This window comes from Agelaius tricolor, unplaced genomic scaffold (genome assembly GCF_023055355.1).
Source record: "Agelaius tricolor isolate 1412-34295 unplaced genomic scaffold, bAgeTri1.0.p SCAF_8, whole genome shotgun sequence".
Taxonomy (NCBI): Eukaryota; Metazoa; Chordata; class Aves; order Passeriformes; family Icteridae; genus Agelaius; species Agelaius tricolor.
Genome location: NW_027269268.1, coordinates 1274930 through 1301819, shown reverse-complemented (window position 1 = coordinate 1301819; position 26890 = coordinate 1274930). Strand labels below are relative to the sequence as shown.

The 26890-nt window shown below is 43.0% G+C and overlaps 1 protein-coding gene and 1 long non-coding RNA gene across 4 annotated transcripts in view; one reads left to right on the top strand and one right to left on the bottom strand.

Annotated features, from left to right (window-relative positions):
* LOC139591962 (uncharacterized) overlaps nt 1-755 on the bottom strand; it is a 34496-nt gene extending 33741 nt beyond the window's left edge. Inside the window, exon 1 of the long non-coding RNA XR_011679818.1 lies at nt 241-755. This is a non-coding gene — a long non-coding RNA (uncharacterized lncRNA). The remainder of the gene's footprint in view (nt 1-240) is intronic.
* Nucleotides 1-26890, top strand: part of UGT8 (UDP glycosyltransferase 8) — a 34990-nt gene that overhangs the window by 685 nt on the left and 7415 nt on the right. For 2 of the 3 annotated variants that reach the window (XM_071431176.1, XM_071431178.1), the window contains exon 2: nt 14437-15260. In XM_071431176.1, the coding sequence (XP_071287277.1) occupies nt 14437-15260 (824 nt within the window). Of the gene's footprint in view, nt 1-748; nt 913-14436; nt 15261-26890 lie in introns of those variants that run through there. The other variant, XM_071431179.1, reaches the window with a different exon arrangement.

Here is a 26890-nt window from a genome sequence, read left to right as displayed (position 1 = left end):
GTGGGGAGCTGAGGTGAAGAGCCGTGCCGTGGGGTGACAGCTGAGAGAAGGAGCCGCAGGGGAGCCGCGTCGATGCGGTGCCTCCGAGCGAGGGGACAGTGTGACCTGAGGAGGGAGCTGAGGGGTGAGGGGGAGCGCCATGTCCTGAGGGGCACCAGAAGGACGCGTCCCTTCCCGCCCTTTTCGTGAGGGGCGCTCGGGCGGGGAGACGAGAGGGGCCCGGGGGCGGCGCGCAGCTACCTGTGCGGCGCGGCAGGCGGGCACTCATCAGCCGGGCTCTGGCGTGGTCCTTGTCCGGCGCCGCAGCGGCGAGTGCGGGGAAGCCCAGCAGGTGCTGCCGCTGCTCCTTGAGGGAGTTGGAGCGCCGTGATGGAAGAGGGAGCCGGGGGGGGGGCTGAGCGGGCGCCCGCCTGCCCGGGGGTCCCTCAGCGGCGGCTCCGCAGCCCTGAGGGGAGGCGCGCGCGAGGAGTTCGGCGCGCGCGGGGCGCTGAGGGCGGGAGTGGGGACGCGGGAAGGCGCCGCTTTTCGGACACCGAATTCTGGCCGGTCTCGGCGGGTCCCCGTTTACTATTTAGTGTCGCCGTGAGGGGCTGTTGCCGACAGCGGCTCCGCGGTGGTGTCAGCGCGGGTAGCACCGCGCAGAGCCCCCCCTCCCTCCTTTGTTGGGTTGCCACCCAGCTGCCGGCTTGGAGACGCGGTGTGAGGGAGAGCGGGGGGACCTGGGATGGCTCCCAGAGCGCCTGGGATGCAGTGCCCTCCCTGGATATTCCCTCAGTTTCCATCCCAGCCGCCTCTGAAGGAACAGCGTTGCGTAATTGCTGCTGCGCCTCCCGGTTGGGCTCAAAAAGGAGGAAAACGGTGAAGCGTGAACTTTTCGGGCGACACATCGCTGAAGTTGCGGTATTTAAGCGGGTATCGAGTGGCATCTTGTCTCTTATTCTCTAAATAACCTACTCGTTTGAGCCCTGGCTGTGGAACAACAGGGAATTTTTGGGAATTGCGCAGCCCGTTTTGCGTGCTCCTCAGAGTTCCCTGGGGATGGACAGCAGGGAGCAACTGTAGTAGTAGGCATCCTTGAAGGTCTTCTCCTCCAAAGCAAAAACCCTAAATAAGTGGTTTTTTATGTCTTTTTCATGTTATGACCAAATTACTTAGTTTTGGGGATATTTCACATGATATTACTTATTTCTAGGCTTTTATGCCAACGTTTTCTTGGTTAGTGTTTCCAGTCTGAAGCTGCCTGCTTTTCCAAGCAATTATCACACAAGGTCACTTAGGTTTTTAGCTGAGCTAGTTTTAAAGCATTGACACTACCTAGTGTGCAATTAACCTTTGCTTCACATTTCCTTGTTTTTGTTTGCTTGTTTCAGTCATTGATCCAGGCCGAACACTGGATACTGCAGTGGCTTTTCTTTTCCAAAAGACCAACCAGTTTGTGCTGGAGTCTTGTGCTCCGAGACAGCTTTCATGCTGTTGTGAAAATATTTCAGTTGAAGTACAGGGAAATGAGTATTTAGCACAAAATACTTGTGACTTATTTTTCCTTTTTTTTTTTTTTTTGTGTCTTTCCTGTTAACAGAAGCTCTTTATAGAACCCGAGAAAAGAAATATTTGTTTGGTGAGGTGTCTGTTAAATATTGAGACTCAGAGGTGAGAATCATGTCAGTGTTTTATAAACAGTAGATTTTATTTTCTTAGGATGCTTCTAAACAGTTGGGTTGCTCTAAAGCAGGATTTGGGTGGAGAAACCCATGAGATTAACCTGGACTGGAGGAGAGGACATCTGAAAGGATCCTGCATCCTTCTTCTGTGCAGGGTGATGTCACCTGAGCTCGGAGTCCTCTCCTTGCCCGTGTGAGTGATTTGCTGAGTAAGTGCTAATGGAACAGTGGGCTGGTTTTGGGGGATGGAACTGGTGGCAATTGCAGCTGCTGTGCCTCGCTGGCATGGCTTTGTGTGTGGGGCCTTCCCTGCACCTGTTGAGACATGCACAGAGGACATGATTTGCTGGAATACTCTAACTACTACTTGAAGAGTGTTCTGAGCTAATTTAAAGAGTAACAGTGTCGGTCCTGACTTGGTTATGTTCTAATTGATGCTCTTGACTATGAGATACATTGGTTTTGACTTCAGCTGCTGAGGGTTTGTTGCCCTTGCCTACCTTTCCTGCTGTTTTCCACTTTGGGCTCTTTAAAGTGCTTTTTGTCCACATTGCTCTTTCTGAAGGTTGCTCCCTTCAGAACAGAAGAATTTACCTTGGTTTGTTCCTTATTGGTCAAATCTCTTGTCTTTTACTCACCAGAGAAATCCCACTGCGGTATTAAATCCTATTGGGTTGTTTGTGGTGAGATCAAATTCATGAGATGATTAGCAAATGAAATAACTTTTTTCCTCCAGCTCTAGACTTTCAACAAATATTTTTATTTCTGTTTGATTATTACAAAGTCATATTTGTGAAGGTAACAGAAGTGTGTTTGAGAAATGCTGACACATGAGAAGCATTTGACATTCACCTCCTTTGTTGGTATTTCTAGTCCTCAGAAAAATTTCAGCGTGGATTGACTTCTTATTGTTGTTTCAGAAAGTATCTTTGGGCTGAAAACTGACTTTCTGGTACAGGTCCAAGTGTTTGTGAATAGGTATTGTGGAGGGTTCTTCTCCCCGTTTTCCAGGAAGTAAAATGCACTGGAAGCATTTAGTGGAATTCTCTGTCCTTCCTCTAGGACAGCTTTGCTGGGAGGAAATTTCCAAGACTTGTGACATAAGGTTTCTTGAACCTTTTGATGAATTATTTTTGATCTTTTATGACACTTGGATGTATGTCTGTTAAAATGTTCAGGGTGTGAGGTCCTGCTATTCTGTGTAAGAAATAAGCGTTTAAATGGTTAGTAGCCCAAACTGTGCCTATAAACTGGTTTGTCATGCCCATAACTTTATTTGTATAGGGAAACAAGCATAGCATTCTTCTTTGCTCTGTGCTGTTCTTTCCTCCTATGAATGGATGGTTCAGCTTCACAAAAAATAAGCAACTTAAGACTATTTTCCCTTCTTACTCAGTAACTAAAGAGAGAGTTAATGGGAAGTCTTGAGTCAGCTTCTGATTCTGAGCTGAAAGTGAGCCTTGATGCCCTGCAGAAACAGCATGCTTGAAAAAAAATGAAATATTAAGTTGTGTCTTATACTTAAAAGGCGGTAACAGTGGGAATGTAGAAGTTGGAGGACCTTTCAAGTTTCTTAATTCAAGACTATATTCTATTAGAGAAATTATTTTCACCACCAGTCTGGAAAAAGTTGTTTATTTGTTATAACTGAAGATGGAGTGCATAAGTGTAACAAAAACTTTCAAACATTGATTTTAGATGTCCAGGATTTAATCTAAACTGCATTTAGATTGAAATGCAGTTACATTTGTATTTGATTTGTTTTAGGTTTTTTCTGCAGCCCCCATCTGATTTGAAAATTATTTGACTTAAGTCAGATGAATAAGGTGCTTTAGTGCCAGGAGTACCAATTCATGAAATAGATGTTTTTAAAAGTATTGAAAAAACTTTCAACAAAAATTAAGTACTATCTTTAAAAAAAAAAGACAAAAAAGCTAGCACAAAGCAAACAAAGCTAGCACTTCATGTAGTAGCTGCTTCAGATTTGTGAGTGCTAGGGATTTTTAAAATGAGATAGTTGTTAGAGATCGTAGCTGCTGTTTGCAAGGAACTAGATTTTTTTCTTTTTTATGTTTGCTTAGGAAGCCACTTGTGCCAATTGATCAAAATGCAAACATCTGCTCAGCAGTATTTCTTTTTAACAGCATGGTATCCTGAGGTGGACCTTGCAGCAGTATCCTTCTCTGGAGTGTTCTTGGTTGCTGCCCCTGGAGAGCTGGATCTGGCATGGTTCAGAGTCACCACAGCTCAGTTCAAACCTGTACATCAATGTGCTGTGAATGCCAGCAAAGCTTTACTGAATGATTACACCACTGATGAAGCCTTGCTGGTCCTCAGAAGAAAATTATTTCTGGAAACCGAGCTTTGAGGGGTGTGTGGTGATTTGTCCCTGGACACAAAACTGTATCACTTTAATCAAGCTTAAAATGTTTGTGTGAAGCTTTGTCCACACACATTTTGCTTCCCAGCAGCACAAAGTGGAAAATTCCATGTGTATTATTTCAGTAACATGTCTGGATAGGCCAGTCTAGTGCTTGGGGCATCCATGACTTGTGGGGCTAAAAGGAAATGGGAGCTGTTGCTGTCAGTCTTGTGAGGACTTGTGTGGAAACTTGCCCAAGGATGGTTGATGGTTATCTGAGGTTGTTTGTTTTTTTTTTAAGTTGAGAATCTTGAAAAGGAGATCTGAATGTGTAAAATACAGGAGTGAAGCTGTCATATTTCTTTAACCACTCCTAATAAGTCATTAATTACTGTACTTTGTGACAGTTTGGTAATTATTTTGCTTGCTTATCAATTAGCTTTATTTTCATGGAAGTACACTTGAGGATTGCAGTATTCCAAATAATTTTGTTGCAGACTATACTTTTATTAGATAAGTCTTGCCTTAAACTGCTTACTAATGAAATAACTACAGATACAGATTATAAAGTTATTTCTGTTTTGAACCCCCGGCAGGTATTTTTTGCTCTGTAGTGCTCATGTTGAGAAAGGTTTAGTTGCTTTCCAGAAGTGGAGGAATACCTGGGAAGTGCTGTTTTGGTGGGTAGGAACAGACATGTGCATGTGTAGAAGCACTTGGGGTGTACCTGGATGGGTTATTTTTCATTTGTTTTGGTTTTACACCGAGGTTATTCTGGGAATTGTGGTCTTGGAGATGGGAACCATCTTTGTCTTGACCCCTTGTAATCTTTGGATTTATTTTCTCTTTTCCCTAATGTTTGTGAATTAACAGATTGTACTTAAGTCTGAGACTGTCTTGGAAAATGTACAAACCCTGTCTTAACATTTTGAATTATACTCTAGACTTTCCTTTCATGAATTATACTCTAGTCTTACTCAACTACTAGTGCTAGAAATTCGCAGGAAGATTGTATGTTTAAAAATTTTTGTACAGCTACAAAAACATAAAAAGCCGCAACCCTTACTGGAGTGTATTTTGTTCCTTCTAGAAGATTCCCAAGTTGGTTTCTGTCCCCTGTAGCTCTGGTAAGTGATGTGGTCTTGCTCTTAAAATCAGAATCTCAGGATTAAACTATACAGGAAAGCTGTTACATTACAGTTTTATCCTTACTCTAGGCCCAGATTCTACCAGGAGATTGTTGAAAGCAGGCACTCAAAATACAAATCTGAGAGCAACAGACAACAACTGAATTTGAACAAAACCGACCCATAAATTTCGAAACAGAAGCTATTAATTAACAGACTGAATAAGCTAAATATTTTTTGCATGTGTGGTGTTGTTGCAATTATTTTAATGGAGCTGAATAAGAGCAAAGCGTGATGAAATGCAGTGTTTTTACTTTATTCCAGGTTATATTTCCCACTGCTGAAACAAACCTGTGATAGTTTCCTTTGTGATTGTGTTTGTGTGGCTTGTTAAAATGTGCTTATTTGCTATAGGATGAAGTCAGAAAAGGAACAAAGAAATTCATTGAGTGCTTCTGGCTGTCATGTGATGGCGTGACCAGGGAGAGCTTGTACCAAGCTGAAGCCAGCTGGAGTGAAAAGCAAAGCATCCCCCCAATAATTATTGAAGTTAAGTGAAAATCCCAGTGAAATGGGTTTCAGTTTAAAACTAACATTGTCTCAGGCCCTGGGGCTTGTTCGTGAGCCAAAATTCATGCTTGGGTGATGGTAGCACGTAACTACAGGCACCAAGGAATTAGGCTCACAGCAAAGTGCACTGCAATTTCTTCCAGCCCCTTCTTCAGAGGGTCATTATAGCAAGGGTGATCCAGTCATTAATTCAAGTATTGAAAATCAGAGTGAGGTTTTTTCTTTTTTTCCTTTTTCCATCTCTTTAGCGCTTCATTCATCTGCTCTTTGAGCCTGTCTTTTGATGCCAGTGTGAGAGCAAAGACACCGTGGGCAGCTTTGACCCTTCAGTGGGGGCATCTTTGTCTCCATCAGCTCCTGTGGCACTTATGCCTTGTCCTCTCTGCAGGTAGAAAGTTTCCTTTTATGTTCAGCACTTAGTCCTGTGGTGAGTTATTCTGTTCCTGGGCTCTTCGGGGCACAGTGGTCACACAGTAGGAACAGGGATGGTAAAAAATGTCTTTACCAACACTGGTGTCCCCTGGAAATGTGGAATAACCTGTTGGCTCCTCTCTGTTGATCCCTCCAGCCCTAATATCACAGGAATATTTCTGGTTCTTTCTAGTGCAAAACGGCTACTGCAGGTGGAGGAACTTAGGGTTTCAGGTCTGGGTACTTGGAGGGAAGATCTCCAAGGAGCTGAGGAGACTTTGTCAAGGGACTTGGGTGTTGTTGCCAAAACACAGTGTCGTGAGTGAGTTCCCAGTAGCTGCGAAGGAAGAGGTGTCATTTCTCAGGGAAGGTTCTCCTGTTGTGTTGATGAAGCAGACAAATCTCTCCACCAGGAGTGTGTGTCTCACTCACAAACAGATGGCTCTGGGCTGTGTGCAGGAAGCAGGTGTCTTTCCAAGGTGCCAGGGCTGGGATAACCATGGGCAGCATGGAGCAGAGCTGTGTCACGGAGATCGCCAATGCGGAGAAATCTGAGCTGCTGGCACACCCAGTCAGGCTGCCCTGGTGGAAGGCTTGCTGGTTTTGGAGCAGTGAGTGAGTGCTTGGCTTTGCTAATCCTCACTTTGTGAAGTGTTACAAATTATAGGGATCTTGAAATGCCCTGTTTGAGATGCCCGGTGCAAAACAGGGCAAAAAGGACTGGCTGTTCTTGCTCTATTTGCTTTTATTTGGGTTATTAAAATAACTCAAGAATGTGTTTTGATTTGTTTTGATTACCCTACCTGGTAGGTCTACAGAGGTTAATGTTTCACAGGTTTTAAAATCTTGATGAAACGCAATTCCATGCAGTTAGTTGGGCTGAACTTGGAAAATGGATGCTCATACAATACTGACCTTTTGTAAAGTTTATAATTTTTGCTGTGCATTGTTTGCTCAGTTTTAGTGCGTGGAGTGTTAAGGAATGTAGGTCATGTGGAGTGGAAGGTGCCTTGGCCCTGTTGGAACTTAGTTCACCTAATGAAAATATTTAATTAAACTTGAATCCTTTACTCTCAGGTAAATGAGATTTTTGACTGATACAGTCACTACTGCAGCATTATGACTCCAAAGCATGCAGGTTATAAGGGTCTTGATTAAAAGATCAAATTATTGCTCTTAATAGATTTGGAAATCCTGAGTAGATTTAGAACAGAACCATTATAAAGATAGTATTTGTAAGTATTTAATCTTTTTAGACATGATCAGTCTTTTCAGAAGTTTGGGGCAGTTTTCCATAACCATGAAGAACCACAGAGCACTTCTTTCCAAAAGCCAGTGGTCAAGTGTTACCAGGAGTGTTATACTTTGGTCACTTCCTATAAAGTTATTTCAGTAGGACAGAATGCCTTACATAGGAGTTCTGTTCCCATGTGACTTCTGAAAGATCCATCTACTGGCATGCTTTTTGAAAATATGTTATGTATAAATTGTAGAACCTTTATTTTGAAGAAGTGCCTCTTCTGCCATGCTACCTGTGAAGTGGGGCTTTCTAAAATCCTTTTTCTGCCGTGGTTGAGTACAAAAGCTTAGGTAAAACCCTTCAATGTTTGATAAAACCTGTTGCACATACACTAAGTAGTTACTAAAAGTGGTTTCATAAATTGTATATCCTTTTGACTCCCTCTTAATAGCTCCTTTGCTGTTTGCATTGCTGACACAATAAGTCTGACAGAGGATTGTAATGCCTATATATCTTCCTCTTTTGTCTGTGGATGAGATGTTCTTGTACTCGTTCAAGTGCTTCAGCCATTGGAATAGGAGCTGTTGTTTGCGAGACTCTACAAAGCAAATGCAAAAACCTGCTCTTGTTGATACACGTGTCTTACTAATTTCTTAATTTATTCATTTAGTTGAAAAAAGGAGCCTGTGGTTGGAAGCCAAATCACACCACTCATCTAAAACATGGCAACACAGAATAGCAATCACAGCATACACTGTGCCTCAGCAATTAGTAACAGGATGTGTGATAGAGAAAATCTAAGGACATAAACCCAAAGGCTGTACAATGCCTTATGACAGAGTCTCTTCCCAGATGATTTCCTGATTTGTTGCTCCCAGGCTCTGCACATTTCCGCATTTCTGGTGCTTTTTTGCTGCTTTTCAGCACGCAGGTCACTTAGTACCAAGTGCTTCCTAATATTAACCTGCAGTTTGCTTCCTCAAGTCAGCTTGTGCAATGCTGACTGTAATGTTGTAATGCTCCTAGAGGATTAGGGTATTTTGGATTGCCTGTGGAATATGTACAGCACGGCAAACAGTATTATGGGCTAAGAACATGTTTAACATTTCCCAGCCTAAAGGAATCGTTAGGAGGCAAGTTTTTGCTTGAAGATCATGGTATTCCTTACTGTTGTCTGTTATGCCACTAATTAAAATCTTCCTGTCTCAATGATAAAATTATATTCTGAGACATGCTGTCAGACATAATTTGGTTAATGTATTTCCTCACATAGGTACCATTTCTGGGTGCTCAGCAAAAAAATGCTGATGTGGAGTGCTATTAAATCTTAAAGTGTTTGGGGGAAATGTGAAAAATCAGACATGTTGAGGGATGTGTAAAAGGGAAGAGTTTTTCTTTTCTCTGCTCACTCCTTTGGTTTGGAATCAATGCACTTCATGCATATTTGTGTGTATGTGTATTTGTATTTTGTCTTTATTATCACCTTCATGTATTTGGCTAGCACACCTAAGATTTGGGTTGAGTACATGCATTTTTAGCATAGAATCATCCTGTACTCAGGACTAGTGAAACCTTCTCTTTGTCTTGAAGTATTTTATTTGTCTTTCAGCATTATACTTAACTGCAAGTGCCTTCTGTTAGTCATTCCTGCCTATCTGGGGCTTGATAAAAGGCTTTGCTTACAGGGCCTTTGGTCAGGCAGCCTGGGTTGTAGGGCTTGGCTCTGTGTTTGTATAAGTGAGGTGTTCACAAGCCTCTGGAGGACGGCTATCATGTTTTACCTGTAAAACTGTTTTTAACAGCAGCTAAAGCAAACAGAACTGCACACGAAGTACACTCATGTCAATGGAGTTTGGAGTGGGCAGGGCTGGAGTGGCACTCAATTGGGTAATGTCGGGCAACAATCTAGGATCAGTGGTCATTTCTTTCCCTGTTTTAATGCTTCCTTTCTATTGAGAGCAGTAGTAAACTATAATCAGCAGCTGCTTATGGTTTTTTTTTTTTTTCCCAGAGACAGTTTGTAGTGCTCTCTGTGACCAGTTCTTCTGCAGCTTCCCTCAGCATTTCTCTTGCTATGCTTTCAACCACGTGTCTCCTACTACAGCTACAGTACATCTGATTTTGAGAGGAATGAGCACCCTGTTTGTGTTTATCTGTGGTGAAGGCTGCAGTTGGGCATGGTGGGGTGGGATTGGCTCCTGAGGTGACACTGCCCTGCTCATGATTCCAGTTTTTTTGACCTCAGGTGGGATAACTAAGGCCAAAAATGCCTCACTGGGAGAAAACCACCCTGGCATGGGTGGTTGCTGTATTTAACTGAAAACTGGTCAAGGTCCCTCTACCTATGTGAAAATGGCATCAGATCTGCAGCTTTTAATGCAAGTTAGTTGCTGATTAAATCACCTTTCTTTTGGAAAAAAGGTTAAATGAAAAAATGGTGTTTCTGCCTTTTTGTTCCAATTGGCTCAGACAGTAATGTCAAGTTTTAGGGAGTTTACAGCTCCAAGAGCAGAGTTTGTGTTCTTCCTTCTAAAATAAGGAGTTTTGTGCAATGAGGTGTAGTAAAGGGAGGGGGACAATACTGAGAGCAAGATGAGGGAATAAATCTGTGTGTTAGCACCACAATGGTGGCAATTGCTGGTTTGCTGAATTACATGAAAATCTCACATTTCCCCGCTTTAAAAAATAATATTCCTGGGATGCACACATTAGCTTTCCATTTGGGCATAGTCATTTCATCGCTCATGAGCTCCCAGATTTGAGCTTGCAGAGGTGGCAGCCTGTTCCTTTAACCTGTGTTGTCTCGGTGGAATGGTAATGAGTAATTTGAACTCTTTGGGTAAGGTGAGTGATCAGCAGCTCAGAGATTGCTCCTTTGCTGTCAGAGAGCACTGCGGTTTGGGATGAAGGGCACCTTTCCCAGCAGAGGTCCTGTTCAAACTGCCCAGGTAAACTCAGCAAACCTTAACAGATCTAAAAAAAGGCTGAACGGAAGGGAGGAACTCAAAAAAGCAGATTGAATCGCTGAACTGAAGCTCTGTCAAACTTCCTTTGCTGCTTTTGAAGTCAGGAGTGTTCCTGGTTAGTGAATAAAAAGGACTCTTAATGTCCTTATGTATAAGAGCTGTTTAATCTTTTGAGTAGTGATAAATGTGGGAGCAGTTTGCATTCAGGCTGTGCTGGATAGAGGTGAGTGAGAGGCTCTTCTGCTTCTGGATCTCTCTACCATGGAGGAAAATGTGGATAATGATATTGCTGGCTTGCAAATAGCTATTTCTGAGTTTCAGAAAGAGCAGGTAGGCAGCCAGGAGTGTAAAGCAGGAGAAAGCCCTCAAATATGCCAAAAAGTTCTATTAGCAGTGATTAGCAGATTATTAAGGATTGGCAGCAAATCTAAATGTAATCTTGGGTATGTGTTCTAGGACTGTAATTGACTGTTACACCAATTATTACTTGGAATTCATCTAAAATAATTTAAAATTGATGTTTATATAAATGACATTAAGTCTTAATGTTTAAATTAATATTCTACAAGTCAGCTAGCACTACACTTATTTCAGTCATTCACTTCATTTCCACATTGCCCAGCCTTCAAGTATCAGAACTTTGTGAAGAAGGGGGGGGAAGATCCTCCCTCCTATTTTTTAGTTCTGAAAGTCATTATTTTCTGTGTAGTCACACTTCTTGTTGTAGGTTCTGCTTGGTTCTTCTGGGTGAATGGAAGAATTCTTCCTTAAAAAAAAAACCCAGTTGTGATTTAGAAGTGTTTTGGTCAGCTGAAAACTGCTCCAACAGTCTGACTGTCCAGGAGTGTGCTTGTTTTTCTGTAACCCTTTAAAACTCACGCTTCCTCTTTCACTTGAAAACCCCCACGTAGAGGTCATTAAACTTACTCCAACAGCTGCTCATAAAGTTAAAGGCATACCAAGAAGTTAAACATTAACTTTTTCTTGTTATGCTCCAATAGGAGAACCCTTTACAATGAGTAGTTGGTTTCACTACTAAAATGCCGCTCTGCATCTGGCCTTTCTCCATATCTTTGCTTTTGGGCCTTTTTGAAAGGAATGGCTTCAATTCAGTGATGATTTTATGGGTGTTGTTTGGTTGGGCGTTATGTTTTGGGGTTTTTAAGTGTTAGCAAATTTGGATTTTCCTTTTCACCCCTGTGATAAAAGGATGTTGCATGCCAGCTCAGATGCCAAAACAGACACCTTTAATGGAGGCAAATCCTAAGAAGAAGGACTTAAGATAGAGGTACAAAATGGTTTTATATTGTCAACCATCTTAGAGAAATTCATCATTCTGTGTCTCTGGGCTTTTCTTTCCCCTTTTCTATCAGGACATCTGATAGTTGCTTTCATGCTTCTGGTGTGCAGAAACAGAAGGCAGTTGCATTGGACGTTGATCCTGTTTATTTCTTTAGGCCAGTGGTTTGTTCTGGGAGTTGACAACTGGATTGTGGCTGGGAGTTAGTAGGAAGAATCCCTGAGCTCTGGCTGTTACTAGCCGGCTTCAGCTGAGCACCACCTTGGCCTTGTCCTGACACTTTTAAAGACTTCTGTGCCTGGGCACTGCCTGCTGCTTGGGGAGATGAGCTGAAGCAGAAATTCCCACTGGAACAGGCAAGTGTCCCAGGGGAATACCTGCTGTGCTGGGGGAGCTCACTGCTGAGGGCCCTTGAAGTGGGGGAGTGTCTGGGAGAGAGCCTGGAGCTGAGCTTGGGTGGTTGTGTGTTGATTCCCTGCTGATGGCACCAGGCGCCCACCCATTCCCCAGTCCCAGTCTGCCAAATGGGAATTAGGCTGGTGATTAATTGGCTTACAGAATGCTGTTACCTATTGCCCTTGTTCCTGCAGAATTCAAACCTGAGCTCCCTGCTTCTGTCTGGCCAGGGTATGAAATGATGAGGCTGCAGGTTCCTGCCAGAAGTTCAATAGAAGGTCAATGCAATTTTCCCCAGTAAAAATGTCACTTAATCGGCATTGCTCTAATAGCATCATGTGTTTTATATTGCTATGGCTTGGCAGGTCCTGTACATATATTTTCCAGCTCCTGTGGAAGGTGCTTATGTTGAAAAGGAGAGTTGCATAATAGGTTTTTGAGAAGTGGTGATTGTTTTACCAGTTCTGAAGATATCACAAGGTAGAGACTGCCAGGGAAGTGTGTTGTGTCATCTCTTGACAGTGATACACTGCAAGAGGATAAAAAATAATATTTGGTAAATGGTTTTAGTTATATTGCCAGGTTTTCATGTTAGTATTTATAATACCTTCAGAAGGAGTAGAATATGCCATGTGGTTCCTGTTTAAAACTTGGCTGCCAGGTAAATGTGGGGACAGGAAGCAGTGGGGAAACACTGTCAACATCCTAGGGGAAGGATGGCTGTAGTTCCATTGGCCTTTGGTGACACGTGTCACCCCAGCCATGGAAACTATGCCTTAGGGCTAAGGATTGTCTCTTCTGTGCTGTGCTCTAGGCCTTGGATCAGGAGATGGAAGTGGAGCTGGCCTGTGGCATCATGTTGGATCCTCAGGAGCCCTCAGGCTCCTGGAACCTTTGATTTCTGCTGCTGATAAAACATAACTGAGTTTGCCAGTCCTGCGCCTCCAATTCATGGTTTTGTAATATCGCTCTTGTTGACAGGAGCAGTAACTCAATACCGTGGGAACGCTTCTAGCATGGGGACATGGAATCAATATTGGGGTTTTTCTGAGTTTGATTAATCATTTTTCTTGGATATTTCATTGGTGAACCATGTTTACTTCCTTTTCCTAACACCTTTCTTAGCTAAGGAGCATTACCCTCCAGCAGGGTCCTGTTCAGGATAAGTGAGCATGGGCCAGGGCAGTGATTCTCCATCTGTGACTGGCCCTTTGAGACCACACCTGGAGTGCTGTGTCCAGTTCTGGGCCTCTTGCCTCATGAACCATGTGGAGGTGCTGGAGCACATCCTGACAAGGGCAGTGAAGCTGGTGAAGGATCTGTAGAATAATTCTTGTGAGAAGTAACTGAGGGAGCTGAGGGAAAAAGAAGCTCAGGTGAGATCTGCTGCCTACAGCTATCTGAAAGGGACATCCTTCAGAAAACTCACTACAGAGTAATATAACTCAAAAAACCCTTAAAATTTTTACATAATAAGCATATAGGAATATAGTAATTTATAAATAGCTATATGAAATGATCTATTTGTTAGCTAGTAACCCATGTAACATTAACTAAGAGAAAGTCCTGAGCAGTATCAGGAGGGAGGAGGGTTGTAGGAGGGTTATATGGCTATACCATAAGGAGATAAGGACTGAGTAGCAGTATTATCTGTTGTTTTTATTTAGAAAGGACACTGCAACAGACTCGGGCTTCCACCTGGATTGGTTTGGCCTGAGACAAGAGCAGATTGTTTGGTTTGGCTTGTACTCATTTCTCTGTCCTAGGAGGGTGATGGTGACTGAGGATTTTCTGACATGTCCTTTTTGTGCTTCTGAGGCACTTTGCTTTTCTCTGCTGCGTACAGCATTTTAAATCACCCAGCCATGTGTGAAAAGTATTTTCCCTTTCCCCAGCAGTGTGCTGCTGTCAGGAGCAGTGCTCTCAGGATGGCAGTGGGGTTTTTCAGCTGGTGTTCAAGTGGGTATTTAAGTGCTGATTGAAGTAGGTTGAGAATCAAGTACTTCAGTGGAAGTTGCCACGTTCACGTGTGCGGTACTAACTCCTGTTATTACACTTGTTCTTGTAAGCAGAATGTCATTTTTGGAGGCTCAGAGTTGGTTCTTACTCAAAGTGGTAGCATCTTCCTGCCTGATTTTTTGCTTTCCACTCCTATGTATCTGATCATCATTGATACTAAAGGAAAACATGGCAGGAATTTGCATGTCCTTTTAGACCTGTTAGCTTATGTGAAAACAAAACCCCAGATAATGTTATGCTAAAATCAGAGTAAAGTCGCAGCTTGAAGGAGGACATCTTGAAGCCTGTGGGTAACTATCAGAGAAGGACTTGTAACCATGCAAACTTAAGCAGCAAAGTGCAGTCCTGTTGTCTGTGATGTAATGCTCTTATTTCTCCTTGCAGCTATGAAGCCGTACGCTCCAGCCTTCATTCTCCTGTGGAGTGCTGTTGGGATAGCGAGGGCTGCCAAAATCGTTGTTGTGCCGCCAATTATGTTTGAAAGCCATCTTTATATTTTCAAGACTCTGGCCTCAGCCTTGCATGACCAAGGTCACCAGACAGTGTTTCTCCTCTCTGAGGGCAGAGAGATTCCTCCATCTAATCACTACAGACTGCAGCGCTACCCAGGGATCTTTAACAGCAGCACCTCAGATGATTTCCTCCAGTCCAAGATGAGGAGTATCTTCTCGGGGAGGCTGACCGCCCTCGAACTCTTTGATATCCTGGATCACTACTCCAAGAACTGTGACATGATCGTCGGCAACCGCAACCTCATGCGTGCCCTCAAACAGGAGAACTTTGACCTGCTCCTGGTAGATCCCAATGAGATGTGTGGATTTGTTATAGCCCATCTTTTGGGGGTTAAGTACGCCGTGTTTTCCACAGGCCTCTGGTATCCAGCAGAAGTGGGCGCTCCAGCTCCCCTGTCCTACGTTCCAGAATTTAACTCGCTGCTCACAGATCACATGAACCTATTCGAGAGGATTAAAAATACTGTTGTTTATCTTATTTCAAGATTTGGAGTCAGTTTTTTGGTTCTGCCAAAATATGAAAGGATAATGCAGAAACACAAGGTTCTTCCAGAGCGGTCCATGTATGACTTGGTCCATGGATCCAGCCTGTGGATGCTTTGTACTGATGTAGCACTGGAGTTTCCGAGACCTACGCTACCCAACGTTGTTTATGTGGGAGGAATCCTAACGAAGCCGGCCAGCCCTCTGCCAGAAGTAAGGTTTGCTGAGTTTTACAGTAATTCCTGTGCTTTCTGCTTGACTTCATGTCAGTGATTTTTCAGGTGGGACCTGTTCTTGCTGCTTGGTGAAATATTCTGGGGAAGTCACTTCATGTGGTGATGAGGGGAACTGTTGGTTGCAAATTCAACAAAATGAATAATTTTTGGATGCAGGAAGTATTTTGCTTTTGAGTGAGGTGTTTAATGCTGCACTAGAGGTGAGAAACAGTGCACTCTGCCTTGGAAATCACATCAGTAGCTTTTAACCAGACATGGTTTAAAATGAACCTGAGGGAGAATGTTTGAATACTGTTTTTTGCTTAAAGAAGCCTGCTGATAGTTTATGCTAGGTAACTTCATGGTATGGGTGTTTTTATGGTATTTGTTTTTGTATCCCCCTTAGGTTTGATAATGACTCTAAGACTAGGAATACATGAGCCTGGAAAGACTGTACTGAGTGAGAAATGGAGCTAAGAGTTGGCCAAAATAGCACTAAGGCTGCACTCAGATATGAATTTTTACTGTGCACCTGCACAACATCAGGCTCAGAACTTCAGACTGAAACAGTGATAGTGACTGGACTGGCTCCAGAAATCCTGGCTGCACAGATTAATTATTAAGTCTGATTAGTTCAATGATCTGTGATATGTTATACCTAAGAATGCCTCTGTTGAGCAATACAGTGGTGAGTGACAGGCAGAACAATCTCACAGAAAACAATGTCATTTGCACTTTGGTTTATGTGTACATAAACAAATAGATCTTGAATTGGAGGGGATTTTTAATGGATGCTTTCGGCTGGATGATACAAAGGACTGGGTAAACCTGCAGTGTTCAACAATTTGCTTCTTAAAATGGCTGTTTCAGCCTTTGGTTATTGTATGAAAGGTGCTATTGTCTGTTCTCCAGAGTGTCATCAGAGATGACCATAGCAGTGCTGCTTCTAAGTGGCTGTTTACACATGTGCTGCAGTGTGTTTGTGTTAAGGAAGGGTCAGGTATCCTGAGAAAGCAGACTGAAGGTACCCTTGTGCTGTCTAAAAGTTCATCCCTATTTTCCCTCCAGGAAAACTTTGCTGGCTGGATTGTTTTTCTTTTGTTTTCCAGACTGATATTTCTTTTCCTGTAAGAGAAAAAGGGTATTTGCATAATCGATTTGGGCAATGAGGTTAACACTGTCTGTTTTGTCTTTTGATGTTCAGTGTAACAGGATAGTGACCTTGAAAAAGACCTGTAGTGTCTGTTTCAAGTAAATGGTGGGAAATATTTGTTACAGAGGGGGAAAGAAACTGCCTATAATTATTAGTGAGCTGAGACATTATTTACTTTTTCAATTTTATCAGGCAATTCTCTCTTAGTGTTTGAAGCATGAGTTTTCATTGAAAGCAAGAGAGGGACAAAGTGAGCATATTCCTTTTTTATCCTGTCATTTGTTCATGCCGAAACTGTTACACATCCCCCTGTGGTGTGTATTGTAGGTAAATTACTGGGCAATCAGTTTGTGTTTGCTGAGCAATTGGATGCAATTCCTAAGTGTCCCTCTGTCCTGGCAGATGAGAGCTGCGAGTGCGGGTAGCGCGTGTGCTGCGGCTGCTCTCTGCTCTTGCTGCATCTCCGAGGCAGCAGCCTTGGCTAATTTATTTTCTGCAGCTTCTAGTTTGGTGCATTAAGGTGAGCCAGAAGCAGAGTTCATGTTTCTATGCTGGGCTGGAATTGGTGATGCTTCAGCAGCTCTCTCAAGTCATTTTCTTGTCCATGGATGATGATTAGAAAAGGGGAGCTTGTAGCAGGACACAGCAGCTAAAATGTGCCCACTAAAGCTGTTATTAGAAGTCTTTCAGGTGTCTTGAATTCACCAAAACTGCATGTAAGTAGCCTAACTTTGTCTGCTAGAGAAGTATTGGGGAAGAAATCAGGGGTCTTCTTTCAAGTCCAAAATACCTGCTCAGACTACCTGGGCACCTCAGTAGTGGCACCCCTGTGTTGTCAACAGTGTTTTCCTTTCTTTCCTCCCTCACCAAAAATAACCAAGTAGATGTTTAATCATAATGGAATGCCTATTTTAATGTTAGTTAAAACTTCTAGCTTTCTGCTTATAACCAGCATCTTTAAAATAAGAGGCAGGAACTAACAAGCAGTCAATGAGGAGATGAAGGTCAAGATCTTTTAAGGTGTTACATGGCAGCCATTCTTTCATTCCAGGGGATGGGGTAGCTCTGTTTTGTGGCTGCTCAGATTCTGCACATGTTCCCTGAGCTTCTTGAAAGAAAAGTTGGAAAAACACAGATTTAAAGGTAGCATGTAGCAGTGGGCACTCAATATTCATGTTGTGTAACAGTGTGAGGGGAAACAAACCTGATCCAACTTTGCTGGTCATCTGTGTTAATACTGTATTTTTTACATGTATGTGTGTGTATATATAAAAATACATAACCTGACCCAGCTTTGCTGTCCCATCTGCATTAATATTTCGATCCTGGGGCACATCGTCCCTGCTGCTCCTACAGTTAGCGTGTGTCAAGTACGATTTCTAGTTGCTGCTGAGCTCTGTAGCAATTACGCTGCAGCCTCCGGCTGTGGCACACAAACTGCGAGCGTGCCTTTGGGTTGCAGCTTGCCCGGATGCCTCGGGAAGGCTCCGATCCTGCTCGCTTCTCTCCCTCCCGGCCAGTGAGTGCCCCGGTGTCGCGCTGCGCTTGGCGCAGTGTCCCTCGGCAAGTCGCAGTGCTCGGCGTGCCAAGGAGGGGGAGCCAGCGGCGAGAGCAGCGGCTCCTTTGGAGGTCACCGCTCTGCCCGGCTCCCTGCGGCGCCTTGGGCTCCCTCCTTGGCAGGGCAGGGGCAGCCCCACCCGGGCAGGCAGTGGCTGAAGTGCCTGAGCATGGCACATCGCCCCTTGGGATCCCTGCTGCGGGGGGATGAAGTGAGCACACCCTGTCACTCGGCTCTGCCGTGCTGGGAGGGCTGATGGTGGTTTTGCCAAGCTCTGCATAGGCGATTGTGGTTGTTATCTGTGAGAGCCAGTGTGACGTTTTCGCTGGTTAAACTGGGTTTGGATGGTGCTTCTTGCATGAAATGTGCTGTGCTGCTCAGTAAAAGACGAGGAGATGGTTAAGGTGACTTATCCCACGTGCTTGTGAAATTTTATTTTGCTTATGGGTGGTGGGTGCAGAGTCCAGGATTTGTGTACATATCTAATCAAACCATATGCTGAATTATTTAGAGGACAGTGTGAACAGAACTAGCCTCAAAGGATGAAAAGCTAGAAAGAGACTGGCTATCAAGTTCTTAAGGTCCTCAGTGCCTTAAACTATTGAGGGTATGGTGTCCCTGGCAGCATTTTGCAGATAACTGTCATGGGCCATTAGGAAAATCACAGGCTCCTCTGCCTCTTCCTCACTACACTTCTCCAGAGGGACCTGAATGAAGCTGGCTTTTTAAAGGGACACTCTTTTGGGAAGCCTCTTCTCTGGCATTTCTGCCTTGTGACCAGGTTGGTGCATACCAGGCATTAATCAGCCTGATAAGTCCCTGAATCAGGGCAGGAAGCTGAGGGGTGCTCCAAGCAGCTGCCTTGGGAAGTACTCAATCCATGAGGAAACTGAATTTATGCTGCAGAGGAGGGTGCTCTCATTTTGGAGTAATAACTTGTCCTTACAGTTGCAGCTGTCAACAGATAATTACAGGAACTTCCTCACTCCTCCATGGACATCTCTTATCTGAGCTCGTTATTATAGAGATCAAAGTCTATGCAGCAAATTGGTGCCTTTGAAATATCTTCACTAAAAAGTATTTTGGTATTTTTTTGTTTGTTTTCTTGGTTTTTTTCCCTCTCTGAGCCTTGCTGACACTTGTATGTTTACTCGGTGTGTTAGCTGATACTGATGTGTATCTTGAACAAGGGGTGGGAGAATCAAGAGATGTTTTATTCCTTAAACGTGGTTTTTCTCCTTCATTCAGATCCAAGGACACATCTATAAGCCTTTGCAGACTGTAGCAGTGGATTGTTGTGCATGGCATAGTACCATCACTTTAGTATTATTTTTAAAGTCTGGGGAATGGTTCTTACAGACCCGTTTGGACAGTAAGTTCCTGATGATGTAAAGCATTTCCAGAGCTGTTTGGAAATGCCTGTGGTTGTCAGCTGGGGAGGCAAAAAGTCTTTTAAGGATAGTGGAGATGATGCAGCACTGTGTGAATTCTGTGCTGAACTGTATGATCATGTCTTTTAGCTCTGAAATTTGTTTTAGATAAAGCTTCTTCCCCCCAGAATTTGATGTTTTGATCCACAAGAAAGAGTTGTACCCACTGTCCTAAAACTGTAGTGTCCAGTCTCAGCTGCTCCAGCAGAACTGGGTTGGTGAACCATGTCTGGTCTGCTGTACTGCTGCGTTTTAAATTTGGGAAGAAATGTTGACTCAGTAGCTGTTTAGTGCAAGACACTGGGAAAAGCACACAAGGCTGATTTTGGAGCTTGGTTGTGTCTCCAGTTAAATTTGTGAGGAAGGCAGGTTCTCCAGGTGCATGTGCCAGGCATAAAGCTGGCATCCCATGAGCTGACCAAACCTGCAGTGAGCCTGTGCTGTCCATCAAAAAGTGAGTTTACTTGCTTCATGGATTACAGTCCAGGCTGGTTATTTGTTGAGTTCAAGCAGTTGTTTGTATTGGGAATGGAAAATAGAAGTTGCAGACCTTAGATGTTGGATAGGTCAGATGATGAAAGCTGAAAGCTAAAACCAAGAGAAGTGACTGTTTTTTTTTCATTCATACAAAAAAAAAAAGCCCCTAGCAACCCAACACTTTATTAAGCTACTACTGTAAATAGGCTTTGTGGTTTTAAATATTCTAGTTTATCATGTTCATATTGCAACACACAAACTAACAAGATTTATTCAGTTTGGGAACGTGCAGTGGTTTAAGTGAGTGTCTCTTGGAAAATTTTGAGGAATGACCTCCGTTGAGGACAAATAACAAGCCAGTGTTTTTCCCATATTTCTCCCATTTATAACATAAAACAGAAGGTAGGAATTTATTTTAAAGGGTGTTCTTTTTCCTGGGGTATTTGTAATATCCTTGAGTTTGGGTACCATATTGCTATAATTTGGGAAGTTGGGATGTGCTCAAAGCTTGACATTTACAAGTAGCAAACCTAATTATTAATATTATTGACTCGAAAAAAAATCATTAATCAAGACAGCTTTTCAGATGTCCTAGTTGCTTAAAGGTGAAGTGGATAATTTGTTTATGGCTAACACCTTGCTTTGGGGGATGAGGTGTCTCCAGCTTTGTGAGGAGACATCTTCCTGAGCCTTCCCAAGGGGAATTCTGCAGGCAGTGTGTTCTGCTGCTTACCCTGACCAAGGGGAGTCTGGTTGGAAGGTGTGGGTTTTACACAGGCTCAGAAGCCAGCTGACCTTAGCATTTTCAAAGAAATTGTGGTGAGTGATGGCTTTTTTAATATAAATATATATGGGTATTGTGTACATATATATATGTATGCATATTTATATATATATGCACTTTACGTGTATTTATAAAGCTGTTAAAAAAAAGAGAAGGGAGGAGGTAAACCCCAGGAAGAACGAAAACCTGTTTTATCTGAAGAGGAAAATGAATAAGAAATTGCAGTTGTTAGATTAAAGGATTTAAAGCTCCAGTTTAGAGTTCCTATGTCCTACCATCCACAGAGCACAGGTGTCATACTAGAACAATGACAGACAAAATTTCTCAGTTAAATGAGATTATCATGTGGATTTATGGGTGGGGGTGTATGTCAGTAGCTGTAGTCCAGAGGTCTGTATTTATAATTTAGCTTCTTGTCAATTTTCTTTTTAACTGTATTTTCACCAATTTCGTTTGACTTTGTTCTGTAGGCAGAATAAGTAAAAACAGTCTCCATACTTGGTACTGTTTTTTTCTTAATGCCTGTAGAGTTTTTTCCTCTGTATGGAGCAGCTCAGAGGGTTGGTAAGACCTTGGTTTGCATTTCCATTTGATAATCAAGTTTTCCATTCCTGCTTAGGAAAGTGGTTTTGGGGGTGTTTTTAACAGAATGCTGCTTGTGGGGTAATGCCAGCAAGGTTTTCAATTGGAACCCTGGGTGTGAGGATCCCTTTGCAGTGATTTTAATAACCTCTCCTGAAGGGCAAGCTCCTTGTTTTCCACTCCTCCCATTCATTTGAAAGGCAAGGTTGCTTTCCCAGGGTGCTTGCCAGAGCTCTGGTGAGTAATGGATTTTTGCACCAGGGAAGTCCTTGCATGGCACTTTCCTGGTTGACCTCTAGCTTTGGGTAGAGCCTGTTCCCAGAGCTTCACTGGATATGCCTGCAGCTCTGGAGGGGGCTCAGGTGAAGCAGTCAAGGCTTGAGGGACTGCATTTCCTCACTCTGGTTTGGAGTGAGAATTACATTCCTCTTTAAAGTTAAATGGACTTAAACTTGCTGTCCCTCTTGGATGCTAAATGGGAAAAGGCAGTTAAGGTCTGGGATCAGAAAATACAACATTCTAGGCACTGGAAAGCTTTGTAGGATTTTAAAGACTTTTTTTTAAACTTAATTTTATACCTCATATGTTGTGGAGAAGGCAGATACACAGTGGTGTATATATAAAACCAGCAAATAATTAGTTGAAAAATATGGCAGGAAAATGTCTGTTTTTCAGCAGGGTTCAATCTGTGTATAATACTGGAAATGCTAACAGCAATGTCAGATTAGTATGTGGTGACTGTACTTCTCAATGTTTGGGTTTCTGTTAGGAAACAGTTCAGATTTTAAGAGTTTGTTTCCCAACAGGTAGCAAAAAACCAGATTAAGTCTTTCTTCTTAGCTGGCAAGAAAGCAGGGATTTAGTCTAATGCCACAGTCTGGGTACGCTTCTTCAATGGGCGCAATGTATTGTTTTTGGTGTTAGCTCACTCTGTGCCAGTATGAATTACAAAATATGGAAAAATGGTGTGAATATTAACTGCATGCAATTGTTGTATATGGTAGAGTTCATTAATAAAGCCTAGGGGAGAGAAGAATTAACTTGTCATTAATGGAGAGGGACATGGGGGCTCGGGAGGGTCCCATCCTCATTGGGAACTGCGTGTCTGCCCTTAATTGAACTAAGAACTTAATTAAGATGGGTGATACGGAAAGGAGCAAGTCCTGATAAAATGAGAGAATGGCTTTTGCCTAGTGGCCCCTAGTTTTTACAAGGCAGGAGTTCAAGCAGTGGAAAATCACCTTGGGAGTCTGAGCGAGGCGCTGGGCAATGCGGAGCCAGCAGAAGCAGCTGGATGTGCGGAGTCAGGGAGGCTGACTCCATCCTCTGCCTCGTGCCCTCTGTGTGCACTGGCCTCTTCTGCGTCCTTTGCTGCTCCAAGCAAATAAAAACTCCTATTTTTGGTTCTAGACTGACTTAAAATTCATGGCAAGTAAATACAAACAGCTTACTTTGCCTGGAGTGATAGTTTCTCTGAGTTTCCTGTGGAATTATGGGGTTTTATAACTTTCAGGTTATACGATACTATTTTGTTTGTTTTGTGATAGTAAAGGTTGTATAAGTGCACCTGTATGACCTTAGACCACCTGTTCTGATACATTGTGTTAGTAAAATCTGAAATAAAAATGTATTAATACAGGATTGAACTATGTCACATGAGAGAAATACTATTCAGAGGACAGCAGAAAAATTTAGGCACTCAAAAAAAAAATCTTTATACCTTTCTGTTAATTTATCAGTGAGTACCTCTTTTCTAAAGATGGCTTAATGTGGCTTCTTAATTTAAAATAGATCTGGTTTTCTCTGCTCTTAGCAGCATTTTGTAGAAGTTGCATAGGATGCCTGTGCTCTGCCTTGGGGAAAGGGTGGTTTGCAACCATATCCAAAGAACAGGCGTTTGTGCTATTGCACATTTGAATGGAGCAGCTGAACAGGGGAAGCTTCGGATATTACACCCAGTTATGTTTGTATTTGTGCACTTTGTTTATTTGAAACAAAGCTCAGTATTAGGCACCACTGGTTACTGCCAGCTGGGCCCTCGCTCCCTGCTCACAGCTGTGTGTTCAGCACCGGGGCCTGCAGAGAATGGCTAATTAGACAACCAGGCAGAACAAAGCCCACACAGTGGGGCTGGCACAATAGTATTCCTGTCTCACACTGGTCAAAAGATGGATTTTATGTCTTTATTCCTCCCCCCTCGCTCCTATAGTACAGCATGGATCAATAAGTGCTTCTTGTCCCTATTCAAGCACAGAGTCCTGTACTATTTCTCCCAAAGGACATGGATTTGCACAGAACTTGATGGAAACAAGCAGAGACCTGGCAGGGCTGGGCACAGTGTTTTGAGTAGAGGCCCTTTGAGTTTTTTATGCTTTAGTATGCAGTTTTTATTTCTTTTTAAAATAACTTTGGAGAAAATTGTAATTAATATAGGTATCGGGTGATATTTGCATTATTTATTATTTTTTTAAACTGTTTAAGTGAAAATTTGAATTGGTTATAATATGTGTATTAGGTGGTCCTTTATTATGAATGTGTATAAAGCTGTAACTGCATGAAAAGCAAAATAGAGCTGGAAAACTTAGTTTACAGTTCAATTCAGAATGTGAATGTGCTGTATTAGGCTTGCCAGGCCTACACTTTCAATGGACATGATGTACACAAGCTCTGGGAATGTCTGTTCTGATTGTTCATTATACATTTCTATTGGCAGTTTTGTGTCAAGTTCATCCAGGTTTGGGGGTTATAATTCCTTCAGGTTGATTGCTGGTTTGGAAGGGAAGAGCCTGATCCCTGTTTCTAAGTCACTGCTGGGTTTGTCAAGTTGGCAGTGTAGCCTCAGCAAGGCAATGTTGTCTCTTGGCTGTGCTAGGACTTAGAAGGAAAAAACCCTTGCCTCAACCCTTGTAATTTTCAGTTTTAAGAAAACCTGAAAATTACTTATTTCTGTGTGAGGGAGAGGGTTAGGTGTTCTCTTCCAGTCACTGAAAGGAAGAGCCATTTAAAGAAGTGCATGTCCTGATGATTTATATCTTAAGTTTGCATTAACTTCGCACTTCTGTGCTCAGTTGAAGTTTGAATCAGAGTTTGAGGAAGGCTCAAAGCAGCTCATCATGTAACAAACTCCCTCCCCCGACTTTTTTCTCCAAAATGGTAATTTCCTTTCCTTGTGTTAAAAGAAAACCATCCTGAGTTTATTGGAAACCTGGAAATCCTTTAAAGTGGGCAGGAGGCGTGTGTGCTGCAAGGCAGGAGCTGTGAAGTGCTGCCCAACCAGGGAATGCTGATTTTAATGAGGGTGGCTCTAATGACTCATCCTGACTCAGTGCCTTTTCATACAGAGAGTAATTAGATCGCCGGGCAGAATGTGCTGGAGGTCAAAAGTGTAAGTGGATTTAAGACGAAGAAAGGGGTGAATTCATGGGGATGAACTTGGGTGTCTCTGAGGGCTTTTTTGGTGGGTTCATCGAGGCTGCTGTGGGGGATGTTAGGGCTAATATGGCCCCGGAGAGTGGAAAGGTAGGAAGGTGACTGAGGCCTGCTGAAATTGTAGGCAGAAAAAACTGTTCTGTGGCATCAGTGTGTGCTTTTTCCAGTGCTCAGGTTCTGTGAGCCTTGCTCCCAGCTTCTCTTTGGTGATCATTACGAGTGTACATGCAAGAATGAAGTGACATTGACAGCCACAGTCACAGTGCTGCTGAAGTATTCAATCCCTTTCAGAGATGTGCCAAGAGCACAGCCTGCTCTTTATCTGCTGTGGGTATCTCAGCTACACCTTGTATACTGCACAAAGAGCAGGCAAAATACAAGAAAATACTGAGGCTTTGTGCCATGGCCTGGCTGATTGTACCAGGACACTCAGATGTGTCTTAAAACCAGAGGCCTGGCAATGCCACTCGCTTGGATTCAGTTTCACTTGCTCCTCTGTGTAGAAATTCCATGCTAAAAAGCTGTCACAGAGATAATTACAGTAAGTTTAAGGACCTGGGAATAATGGAATAATAATCATCCAGGTCACAGACTTGGGGAGCTCTAAGAGGATGCAGTGTAAGTTCCCTCTTTTCCATAGCCTACTTTTTACCCAGCTCCCTACATTTGTAGTGATCCCCTTGAATCAGGGCTGTGTTATGCTAGGAATGATACAGATGTTTGCAGGAAAAACCTTCATCCCAACAAGTCTGTAGCTGATGTTCTGCAGCAATGATGTCCAGCACCCCTCTGGGGAAGCAGATTGGGAAGGGGCTGCTGGTCAGAGGGCAGGTAAACAATTCCTCTTGCTAACAGCATCATGTAAAACACAGATAAAATCTGGGGTAGGAAAGAACTTTCCAGATGATGTCAAAACACACCAAGCTGAGATCAAACTCTCTGGGTCGTCCTGAGGTTGGCACTGGGCAGTTTTGACCCTGAGGAATAAATTGCGTTCTTTCTAACTTACCATTCTAAAGGATACTCCATTAGGTTCCTCTGCTTCAGCTTTGGCCAGGCATCATCCAGCTCTGGTCTGGATATTAAGGTTCTGTTGATAAAAACTATTTTTTTTCTCAGTATTCCAGCTTTTTTTTTTTTTAATGTAATCACATTTTATATGACAAACAAATCCCATGCTTTCGGCCTGATGGTAGGATCTTGTCTTGCCAAGACCAAGCTTGTCAAGATTTTAAATTCACCTTTGTCCATGTGATGTTCCACTGAAGCAGTGGGATTACCTTCAAAGGGAAGGATTACAGAGGCTTGGCTATGAAACCACCATAACACAGGGTTGCTTTCCTGTTGCACAGCAAAATGCAAAAGTCTGTAGGTGACAAAATTCCTTTTTTAAAAATTATTCTTCTTGTACATAAAATTATAAGTACTTAGCAGCTATTTGTATTGTATACGGGGTTTTTTTGAATGCTATTTTAGAAATTCCATTACAGGGAAATACTTCCTCTATGTTTCTATAATGAAGTGTAATTGTTACTGTGTGAATACATGGGGTCTGTGAATTCTCCCAGAATTTCTCATAAAGCACAGAGGAGCAGTGGCATTGGGAGCCCATTCTCAGCTAGAACAGGCTCCTTTCCAGCAGCAGAAATCAAGTGTCTGGCCAAGGAGAGGTAGTCACAGGTAGGACCTTCTGATGCCAGGATGGTCTAGGATTCTTTTCCATCACTTTCCAGGGATCAAATTGGAGCTTAGTAGACTGCTCCATGGGTTTTCCGCTATAAAAGCACAAGTGACACTTGTTATTTTTCCTGTTTCCTCACCCATTCCACACCAGTTTCCAGGCACCTGGCATTTCTGGGTTCATCCTATCAGGCCCTGTGTAAGTAGTCTATGTCCAGTTAATTTAGACTTTCCCTCTGCTCTGAGGGACCTGGCATTGCCAAAGGTCAAACCCATAAAGGCTAAAGTGAAGAAAGCAGGAAGCACTTGGAGCTTTTTGACATCAGGTCCTTTGTCCCATTCACCTCTGGCTTTGGCTGGGTGAGTGCCCTGTGAAGACCAGGACCTGTGAATATTGAGCTTTTCAGGATGGTTTGTCCTAGAGCCCACAAAAAGTTATTTTCTCTTTAGCTTTAAACAGCTGATGGGAAAGACTTGAAGATGTAACTAGCTGAAGCACTACAGTGACTAATATAATGACATTTGCAGTGTGCCT